The sequence below is a fragment of the Eleutherodactylus coqui genome, chromosome 11, assembly GCF_035609145.1.
Source record: "Eleutherodactylus coqui strain aEleCoq1 chromosome 11, aEleCoq1.hap1, whole genome shotgun sequence".
Taxonomy (NCBI): Eukaryota; Metazoa; Chordata; class Amphibia; order Anura; family Eleutherodactylidae; genus Eleutherodactylus; species Eleutherodactylus coqui.
The window spans coordinates 130,408,087-130,419,891 of record NC_089847.1 but is presented as its reverse complement, the minus strand read 5'-3'; the positions used below and the strand labels follow the sequence as shown (position 1 = coordinate 130,419,891).

The following is an 11,805-nucleotide window of genomic DNA, read 5'->3' as shown; positions in this document are numbered from 1 at the left end:
ATTGAGGAACACTCATATGTTGGAAGCCTTGGGAGATGCCTTTGATAACATCACTGATACCTTATTTGATATACTCGGTGTTCAAAATGAATATACAAAGCAATTAATTTTAGTTACTATCTCACCACTTCACAAGGAGGGCTATGCCAAATAGTAGGACCATCCTGTTATCACTACATAAATCTATCAGGAACACTGCAGATTACTCATGATCTAGATTACTCTACAGTTTGGAGGCCCCAGCGAGATGCTAGTCCTTTACACTTACTACTGAACAAAGAGCAGCGGCCTTCTTATCTTGGATGAAGCAGTACCCCGGGGCAAGAGATTTCTCTTGACTTCTCCTTAGAGAGGGGGTGGCCTGCGGTGTCAGTGTCAGGTGTAGAGCTTCAGCATTTACGAACTTGCTCCCTATCAGGTAAAATTATAAAATTGTGCAATCCAGAATTATTTCAGGAGCTAGTGTGGTACAGAGGAACCCTCCTGTTCTTCTCCGGGAATTACATAATTCCTCTTGGAATTATGCCGAGAAGTTCCCAGTTGGTGACCCTGGACAGTGTAAAGAACTGCAAGGGTATTATAAGGGGTGAGGAGAAATTTGTGGAACTCGGCATACTACAGATTACACTCAGCCTGTAGTACAGGAGAATGCAGAAGATGAGCAGCCAAAACCAAAGTGTAGCCCTAAAGCTTACTATGCCGCACTTACTGAAGATAAGACTTCCTCTTGGTGTTTATTTCCTGATACCATTTTATTAGCCTATATTGCAGATGCTTTCATCCATGGAGCACAGATTAAGTTGCCAGAAGGCGTCTATGCAGTATGTGGCAATAAAGCCTACAGGTGGATTCCACACGGAGCTGGAGGAACATGCACCTTAGAAAAGTTGGAACCAGCCTCCTGGGTTTGGACAAATGATGAATTTCTCTACCAACATGTTCCATCACATATGTTATACAAATATGATACATCAGATCAGAAGGTACGCTTTGCACACACACACTGGGCCTGGAAGACTGGAGCAGTTCTGGGAGGACCAATAGGTATGATGTTTAACTCATTGAGGAACACTCATATGATAGAAGCCTTGGGAGATGCCTTTGATAACATCACTGATACCTTATTTGATATACTCGGTGTTCAAAATGAATATACAAAGCAATTAATTTTAGTTACTAATCAACATACAGTAGTTTTAGACTATCTACCACTTCTCAAGGAGGGCTATGCCAAATAGTAGGACCATCCTGTTATCACTACATAAATCCATCAGGAATACTGCAGATTACTCATGATCTTGATTACTCTACAGTTTGGAGGCCCCAGCGAGATGCTAGTCCTTTACACTTACTACTGAACGGAGAGCAGCGGCCTTCTTCTCTTGGACAAAGCAGTACCCAGGGGCAAGAGATTTCTCTTGACTTCTCCTTAGAGAGGGGGTCGCCTGCGGTGTCAGTATCAGGTGTAGAGCTTCAGCTTTTATGAACTTGCTCCCTATCAGGTAATATTATAAAATTGTGCAATCCAGAATTATTTCAGGAGCTAGTGTGGTACAGAGGAACCCTCCTGTTCATCTCCGGGAATTACATAATTCCTCTTGGAATTATGCCAAGAAGTTCCCAGTTGGTGACCCCGGACAGTGTAAAGAACTGCAAGGGTATTATAAGGAGGGAGGAGAAATACGTGGACCTCGGCATACTACAGATTACATACAGCCTATAGTACAGGGGAATGCAGAAGATGAGCAGCCAAAACCAAAGTGCAGCCCTAAAGCTTCTTATGCCACACTTACGGAAGATAAGACTTCCTCTTGGTGTTTATTTCCGTATACCGTTTTATTAGCTCTTATTGCAGATGCTTTCATCCATGGAGCACAGATTAAGTTGCCAGAAGGCGTCTATGCAGTATGTGGCAATAAAGCCTACAGGTGGATTCCACACGGAGCTGGAGGAACATGCACCTTAGCAAAGTTGGAACCAGCCACCTGGGTTTGGACAAATGATGAATTTCCCTACCAACATGTTTCCTCACATATGTTATACAAACGTGATACATCAGATCAGAAGGTACGCTTTGCACACACACACTGGGCCTGGAAGGCTGGAGCAGTTCTGGGAGGACCAATAGGTATGATGTTTAACTCATTGAGGAACACTCATATGTTGGAAGCCTTGGGAGATGCCTTTGATAACATCACTGATACCTTATTTGATATACTCAGTGTTCAAAATGAATATACAAAGCAATTAATTTTAGTTACTATCTCACCACTTCACAAGGAGGGCTATGCCAAATAGTAGGACCATCCTGTTATCACTACATAAATCCATCAGGAACACTGCAGATTACTCATGATCTTGATTACTCTACAGTTTGGAGGCCCCAGCGAGATGCTAGTCCTTTACACTTACTACTGAACGGAGAGCAGCGGCCTTCTTATCTTGGACGAAGCAGTACCCCGGGGCAAGAGATTTCTCTTGACTTCTCCTTAGAGAGGGGGTGGCCTGCGGTGTCAGTGTCAGGTGTAGAGCTTCAGCATTTACGAACTTGCTCCCTATCAGGTAAAATTATAAAATTGTGCAATCCAGAATTATTTCAGGAGCTAGTGTGGTACAGAGGAACCCTCCTGTTCTTCTCCGGGAATTACATAATTCCTCTTGGAATTATGCCGAGAAGTTCCCAGTTGGTGACCCTGGACAGTGTAAAGAACTGCAAGGGTATTATAAGGGGTGAGGAGAAATTTGTGGAACTCGGCATACTACAGATTACACTCAGCCTGTAGTACAGGAGAATGCAGAAGATGAGCAGCCAAAACCAAAGTGTAGCCCTAAAGCTTACTATGCCGCACTTACTGAAGATAAGACTTCCTCTTGGTGTTTATTTCCTGATACCATTTTATTAGCCTATATTGCAGATGCTTTCATCCATGGAGCACAGATTAAGTTGCCAGAAGGCGTCTATGCAGTATGTGGCAATAAAGCCTACAGGTGGATTCCACACGGAGCTGGAGGAACATGCACCTTAGAAAAGTTGGAACCAGCCACCTGGGTTTGGACAAATGATGAATTTCTCTACCAAGATGTTCCATCACATATGTTATACAAATATGATACATCAGATCAGAAGGTACGCTTTGCACACACACACTGGGCCTGGAAGACTGGAGCAGTTCTGGGAGGACCAATAGGTATGATGTTTAACTCATTGAGGAACACTCATATGATAGAAGCCTTGGGAGATGCCTTTGATAACATCACTGATACCTTATTTGATATACTCGGTGTTCAAAATGAATATACAAAGCAATTAATTTTAGTTACTAATCAACATACAGTAGTTTTAGACTATCTACCACTTCACAAGGAGGGCTATGCCAAATAGTAGGACCATCCTGTTATCACTACATAAATCCATCAGGAACACTGCAGATTACTCATGATCTAGAGCAAGCTAGAAAAGTGAAGGAGTTGTGCCGCAAAGCTATATCTGACGACGAGACTATGTGGCCGGAGTGGTTATCCTATTTAAACCCGGTAAATTGATTTAAAGGTTTGGGTGGCATGATTTCAGGAGTTGTAAATATGTTCATACAAGGAGTACTGTTGATTCTGGTGATTGCCATCATCATTAAGATTATTATTATGGTATCTAAAAAAAATCATGAGCACTAATAGTAGATGTTTTTTCAGGACAATCCCTTAAGAAACTTTTGGATGCATACAATACTGAGACGCACCTTATGACTATTCCGACAACTAATAAAGCACCTTGTACCTTATGTAGAAAACATACGCTGCAGAAATTCGACAACTGCATGTATTGCAGATATGAGAGTGTATTCTAAAAAGGATTCCATGCTATCTGAAAGATTCACAAACCCAAATGGACTACAACATATATACCATGGACAATTTACTATAATGGACTATTATTGGACTCTTTTATTCACGTATATACTTTCCCTTTTGGATGAAATATTTTGAAATTATATAACCCCTTATACGCTAATTGTTCAAAGCAACAGACATAGGGATAGTAGAGACCTGAACCAGTCGGGGGATGAGACAGAGGAGTAGGAGGAAGATCTCCTGAGTTTCCTCGGGGCAGGTCTTGACAGGCAGGGCTAGTGAGCATAGCAAAGATAGCAGGTCTGCTTTATTTTAAGTTCTCTAGATAGGGTAGGATCCTTGAAAGCCATTTCAGAGATAATTAAGGAGGGAGTTGTGAGAGAAATTTAGTTTGGTTCATAGATCTTGGTTCATTCTGATGATCCCTTTAAGGCATTCAGAAAGAACACGATGGCCTGGTCATGAACCATTTACGGACTTGAGAAATCTTGTACTTTCCCAAACTGTGGAGACACAATTACGGGCAAAATTATTTTAGAAATGGTATCAGGATGTTGCAAGAATTGCTGAGTGTGTAGGGGTTATCCTTTAACTGCGCTGTTTACACGACATCTGCAAATTCCAACGTGTTTACGCAAAATATGATATCTTAAGCCTGAAAAAAACATTTTTTAGGCAAAAATGTATATAATCTTATATCTTGCATATGTGACATTTGTATAATCCTTCCCATGTCTATATGATAGTTACTCCTTTTCTTTCCTCTCAATAAAATTACGGTGTCGGGTGCCTGGACTTCCAGAACACCATTACCATTAACTTGATTCAGATCTCTTGTCTGAGTTTTTGGTTAACGGCTAAGTCACTTGTGACTCTTATTAATTGATTTTACCTGATTTAGGTGTACTTCTTTATAAATTCTTCAACATATACATGTAGAGGAGCATTACATTCTCCTCAGACTGTATGCACCGATGTCCCTCTGGGGAATGTGCCACCCCTAAAACTCTCCTTACCTTTCACCCTTAAAGGTAAGGCCTCTTTTTATGCAAACCTACTCTCAGACTGGAGGTTGAAGCACTTCCTTACGTACTTTACAATCTTTCAGTAAATGCACAAAGGGATCAGTTAGAGTCTTCTCAGTATATACTGTTGGTATGTCTGCTGCCCTCTTGCTATTTTGGGCATTGCTCTGCTCTTCCTTATCTTAACTCCTCCTTAGTAAACTCAGCCCAGCTGCAGGGTAAATGACTATTAGCCCTCCTTAGCACACTCAGCCCAGCTGCAGGGTAAATGGCTATTAGCCTCTTATTTAGCTGAGCTGGTGACCCTCCTCTTTGCCTCAGTGTTGGTATGAGTTTGTCTCTGTCACCCAGCATAGGTCTCCTGTGTCTGACTTTATTGTTTTCTCTTATCCTGTACTATATATCTGTATATGTTTGTTTGCTGCCTTCTTGTTTATCTCAGTCACCCAGTATAGGTTTACTGTCTGCTTTTTATCCTGTACTCTTGTCAGTATATATGTCAAGACTGGAACCTTCAAGTTCCTGTGTCCCAGGCAAGGACTCTTCCCTGTGAGCTATTCCTCCCGTGGACAGCTTCCCTGCTGAGCATTGTCTTGGTTCCTTGCTCCAGCTTCTCTTCCAGACTCCAATCCAGACCCTCTTCCTAACAAAATAATCTCGCCAAAAAATGGAGTCCGTTGTGACCATTCTGAGTAAACAAGTTGATAAACTTAGATACATTTGCGCTACCTACTAGAAGAAGGTGGATGATTTACAGAGATTGGTCCAGGAACAACACAACAATATAGACAACCTACAGAGGCACCTTCTGATCAGCACAGTTCAGCTTCTGATGTCCGTATGCCATTGCCTGCGAAATTCAGTGGGGTTCATCATCTGTATAGGGGATTCCTGAATCAATGTATTATTCATTACTGCTTTGGTTCAGGCTTCGATGACTCTAACTGCTACACCAGCGTATAGAGAAAGTTACCTACCATGTGACAAGGGCGAAGCTCAGGTGCCGAATATACTGGAGAGTTTAGGCGCTGGGTAACCGATGCCAAATGGAACCTAGTCGCTCAGAAAAGCCAGTGTCGATGTCGATTATTGGATCTAGTTAAACTCCAGACAATTTGGAGGACTTCATTCCATTTCTATCAGTATCGATCAAAGACTCACTTAGCAAAGGAAGGAGAAGCAGTGGGGGTTCAATCCCTCTGGCTCCATTTGCACATTGAGACTAGAACCTATACCTGAACCTATGCAGGTTGATGTTATTGATGGACCTCTATCCACAGCAGAGTAGGAGAAGTGTCAGGCAGAGGGTTTCTGTTTTTATTGCAGGAACCCAGGACATTTTGCTCATTATTGTCCTAATCGGTCCCTGAGAACCATTGCTTTCACCAATGCCAAGATGGGGAACAATTCCAAGGTTTCTGAACTGACGGATTGGGGGTCTCAGGCCATATCCTCTTTAATACAAGAGAAGATAAAGATGCTTTCCTCACCATTTCATTTTGTCTTCGCCATATAGATCGATGCTGGATGTCACAAGTTACAATGTACTGCCAGGTTGGATTCTGGAGCAGGAGGGAATTTCATACACTTGAGATATGCCCTTGACAACAACATCCCAAGTAGCACCAAATCCACCCCATTTGATATGGAAACTGTGGACAGTTTACCATTGTCTTCTGGGCTGGCGACTCATGAAACTATTGAACTTGAAATCATTATAGAACCTGGTCACCGTGAGATAATAATTATAATTAGCCTCCATCTTATTGCCTCCCCTAAATGTCCTGTCATTTTAGGAATTCGTTAGTGTTTATTGTTCAATTATTTTTATTGTTATAAGTTTCACAACATGCACCAAAGAAGTCAAAATATTCAATCGTATCAGCATAAAACATGATCAGTGCATAAGTAGCTCTATACCCTCTCCCTCTTAGACCTGCTAGTTTATAAGACTCATCTACAACAGTACTTATATAAAAGAGAAAAACCTGGGCAGAGGGGAAGGTGATGAGAGGGGTAGAAGGGGGGGAAACTTGATAATGAAAGGGGAAAAAAGAGGATTGTAGGATCCGCAATAATTCCAACGTGTGTATCTCCTTTTTCAATCATCTACCTTTTACCAATACAGCATACTGACCAAGAATAAACAAAAGATGGTGTTCTCCAAAGGCTTGGATTAAAAGTTGCTATTGCTAAAAATTATGTTTTTGGTACAAAACTTTCCAAGCTAAAGTGGTCCAACCAAGTCCTCAAAACCTCTTTGAAACTCTCAACCCCATTGTTCCTACACGCATGTAGTTTTTCATAAGTGCAATGTTCTGACATCATTTGGGTTTTATAAATAAAACCCTGCTGTATCATTACCACTCTAATTACAAGCTTGTGTGCATTTTACAGTGTGAATCAACGCATTTCTGGTGAATCATTAAAGTGAAAATATTCTTCTATTGCAGTACGAACCCTTTCCTGAAATCTCAGAATTTTCACTAGAAATGTATGGTTCCTCCAGCTACCAAAAATAGAAGATATAATTTGAGTACCACGGGGCGTGGTCTGACCAGAACGCTACTTTGATTGTCACCTCTCTTACTCTCTTACAAGAAAAGGAAAATCCACCAGGAAATGTTGATCCTAGAAAATAACCTGTGTCTGGGAGAATAATAGGAGGGATGTTTACCAAACAACTATCAATGTCCTTGGATAGAAGCATCATCATAAGCAGGATTCCAGGAAAACACTGGTCAGCTTTTTATAACAGCGGACCTAGCCTAGAAATATGATGCAACAGCTTGTGATCACTTTATGTCTGAAAGATGATCAGTTATCTAAGAATGATGCAGCAGTTTCTAATGTTCATGTCTGCTACCCCCTGGCATAAAGCCATTTGCATTCTGCTATAAAACCCATGCCTGATAATAAAAGAGTAGAGTCACTCTTGAAACACACCTGCTATGTTGCATGTGTTGATTATCCGAGCTCGTAGCGACCACACCTAATTTAGCACCCATATTATACCCAAAAAGCATAGTTGCACTAACAGTATTGTTACATTCTGGTGGTTTAGAATTTGTATAGAGGGGGATAGGGAGCTGATCTCGCTCCATACATGGTAGTGTTGGCTGTTTCTGACAGCTGACCCCCAGGCAACAACCACTGTAAGTGTGAATGCTGATCATCCCTGCTAACCCTGTAAATACTGCTGTCAGTTTTGAGTCATGGTATTGCATTGTACTCTATAAAAAAATATATAAAAAATTAGTTTGAAAAAAGTTTTTTTTAAATAAAAAAAAGGTGAATGTTGTCTGGAAAAAAATGCATGTCAGAATTGAGCTTTTTTTGTTCAACCTGTCTGCAAGAAAAAAATCTAGTAAAAAGCGATGAAAAAGTCAAGTGTACTCAAAAATGGTCTAAAAAGAAACTATAGGACATCCCACTTAAAATGAGCTCTCAAACAACTATGTTGACAAAAAACTAAAAAAGTTAAGGATGTAAAAAAATTGAAGCAAAAAATAATTTTATGTCTTTCCAAAGATATTTTATTTTATGTCTAGACTCGAAGATGATGGTTTGATAGAGTAATAGTATACACAGAGGGATAGAACAGACCAGTGATGCAGCTTCTTTCATAGCAGCCAATCAGCAAGAAGCTAGTATGAGAAGCAAAAGCTCTAAAAGTTCTTGTAACCTAGAAAATTTAGAAGAAGAGAGCAGAGTGTCATATGAATTAGTAATCTGGTTTAACGGAACAGAAGCTCATAGGCAATCTTGGATCTAGTCCCTGTAGCAGTGGTGTATTGGGGAAGCTGCATATTCCAGGGCCGTGGTGTGAAAAGTCACATCAGACTTATGAAGCCATAGCTGGGCCACACAAACCAGAGCTGTAGTGAGAACCCTACATCAGTAGTATGGAGCAGAAATGGGTAGCACTTGCTTAAACAACCATCCTCAGGATGTCTGAAACTAGATTACAAAGTTTTGTGCCTTCATAAATTGGATGTTGAACCACCGTAGTTCTGGATCAATAACAACTAAGTTACACTGTTACTCTCATCCTGACTCTCTGTACTCTTCTTTGCATGGTACACACTACACTTTACCATCATAACAAGGAGCAGAGACCAGCCCTTCACCCACATTTTTCACTGTAGTGTAGCTGTTTGGAGAATTGACTTACACTGTATCTGTCACTGTGGGGCTAAACACCATCTGCCCATATTTTCACCCCTATTCTGGCTAACTGCATCAATAGTTTGCAAAAAAGCTGGGAAATGATATCTGTTAATAGATTCATCTGTTGCTTCCTAACTGATCTACAACACAAAAGAAAGTTTAGTCATGTCTATCGTATACATTGACTCATCAGAAGGCCTCATGCATGCCACAAAGTCAGTGGTGCAGTCTTATATAGCAGCGCAATGAATCTCAGCCTATGTGTAGGCACTCCATATAGACCTGTATGGTACCTCTGGATAACAACGCCAAGTATTAGTTGACATTTTGATCAAAATATGGAAGCTAGCGGGCTATTTCATGGCTCCTGGCTATACCGCTAATCACTACACTAACCAAGAGTCCAGCGACACAACCAAACCAGCATAAAACACAAACTTTTCTTGCAGCCACCACACATAGTACCTGCTCTCACGACAAACAGAGACAGAATGAGAACAGAGAAAGCTGACCACACCCACACCTGGGAAAACAGCTTTATGTGTACTGATCTGGAGCGATTCACTGACTGCCTGACACACACCCAGCCAGCAATATCACCAACACCTGAGCAGGAGAACTCCAGAGCACCTATAGAAACACAGATCTCAGGAGACAGACGTGACAGTACCTCAAGTGTCGCATCAGGATTTGGACCAGTCCGTGGCTCAGTTGATCCATGTTACTTTAGCTGCTGCAAAAGCAAATAAAGTCTTGGGGTACATTAAAAGAGGTATAGGGGTGGGAGACAAGAACATTATTTTTCCACTATATAGGACACTTGTCAGGCCCCACATGGAATACTGTGCACAGTTCTGGACACCGCTGCAAAGAAAAGATGTTTCAGCACTTGAGGTGGTTCAAAGAAGGGCGATTAAATTAATAAATGGAATGAGAGGACTAGAATACCCAGAGAAGCTTTCAAAGTTGGAATTATTTACCCTGGAAAATAGACGGCTAAGGGGCGATCAAATAACTATGTATAAATACATTGGGGGACAATACAAGGATCTCTCCCATGATCTGTTTATACCCAGGACTGTGACGGTAACAAGAGGGCATTCTCTACATCTAGAAGAAAGCAGGCTTCATCACCAGCACAGTAGGGGGTTCTTTACTGTAAGAGCAGTGAGACTGTGGAACTCCCTGCCTGAGGACGTGGTGATGGCAAAATCCATAAAGGAATTTAAGAGGGGACTAGATGTCTTTCTAGAATACTATGATAATACAGGATATAGACATTAGGTGACCAGTGTGGTTGATGATCTCAAATGTTGATCCAGGGATTTCCCAGCAAGAGAAACCAAGCAATCTTGTAGACATGATACCTTTTAATGGCTAACAAAGATACATGATGTTATTGCAAGCTTTCGAACCTCTCAGGATTGTTCCTCAAGCATAGTGAAATAGATCCAAAGAGGCATACATATATATACACTACCGTTCAAAAGTTTGGGGTCACATTGAAATGTCCTTATTTTTGAAGGAAAAGCACTGTACTTTTCAATGAAGATAATTTTAAACTAGTCCTAACTTTAACCCCTTAATGACACGGCCTATTTTGGCGTTGAGGACCAAGCGATTTTTTGGTATTTTTCCATCTCCATTTTTCAAAAGCCATAACTTTTTTATTTTTCCGTGGACGCGGCCGTATAAGGGCTTGTTTTTTGCGTGGCGATCTGTAGTTTTTATCGGTGCCACTTTTGGGTATATAGACAATATCGTAAAATTTTTTTATTTTTTTTTTAATGATAACAGGGAGAGAAAACGCATCAATTCTGCCATAGATTTTTTTTTTTTTTTTTACAGCGTTAATCATGCAGCATAAATGACACACTAAATTTTTTCTGCGGGTCGGTATGGTAACAACGATACCAAAATTGTTATATTTTTTTTAGGTTTTTACACTTTTTTGCAATAAAACCCCCTTTTTTTGGAAATCTTTTTTTTTTCTCTATAGCTGCATTCAAAGTCATGTAACTTTTTTATTTTTCTATGTACGGAGCTCTTTAAGGGCTTATTTTTTGCGAGACGAGCTGTAGTTTTTATTGGTACTATTTTGGGAAATGTACGGCTTTTTTGATCACTTTTATTGCATTTTTTGTGAGGCAAAATGCTAAAAATTAGCATTTTGCCTCTGTTTTTTAGCGTTTTTTTTTAACGCTTTTTGTCGTACAAAATAAAAAGCGTGTTCAACTTTTTGTACACGTCGTTACGGACGCGTCAATATCCAATATGTGGGGTTTTAGTTTTTTTTCCCTTTTTTATGCTAATATTAGAAAAAGCATAAAAAAGGGGTTCTTTACATTTTTTTTTTTTACATTTTTCTTTTTTTTACACTTTTCTTTTCTTTTTTTTATACTATTTGAGTCCCTCTGAGGGACTTACATCACTGTGCCTATGATCGCTGTCATAAGGCATGGCAAAGCTACTGCTCTGCCATGCCTTATCGCTTGTACAGCGATTATAGGCACAGGCAATACAGGACGCCAGTGTCTGGCGTCCTGTTGCCATGGTGACAGGCCGGGCTCTCGCGATAACATCGCGAGTTCCGGCCGGAGACACACAGGGATCGCGATCCCTCTGTGAACTCTTTCCCTGCCGCGATCTACTTAGATCGCGGCAGGGAAGGGGTTAACAGCGGCGGGCGCATCTCCGATGTCCCCCCGCTGTTGGAGCGGGACGCCAGCTGTGACTGACAGCCGGCTCCCGCTGCGGGATA

At 41.0% G+C, this 11,805-nt stretch overlaps 1 protein-coding gene across 1 annotated transcript in view; it reads left to right on the top strand.

The window, feature by feature from the left end:
- The first annotated feature begins 2,666 nt into the window (after positions 1-2,666).
- Positions 2,667-11,805, top strand: part of LOC136581790 (vomeronasal type-2 receptor 26-like) — a 57,082-nt gene continuing 47,943 nt past the window's right edge. Inside the window, exons 1-3 of the mRNA XM_066582411.1 lie at positions 2,667-2,718; positions 2,916-3,127; positions 6,391-6,607. Coding sequence (XP_066438508.1) covers positions 2,667-2,718; positions 2,916-3,127; positions 6,391-6,607 — 481 coding nt within the window. The remainder of the gene's footprint in view (positions 2,719-2,915; positions 3,128-6,390; positions 6,608-11,805) is intronic.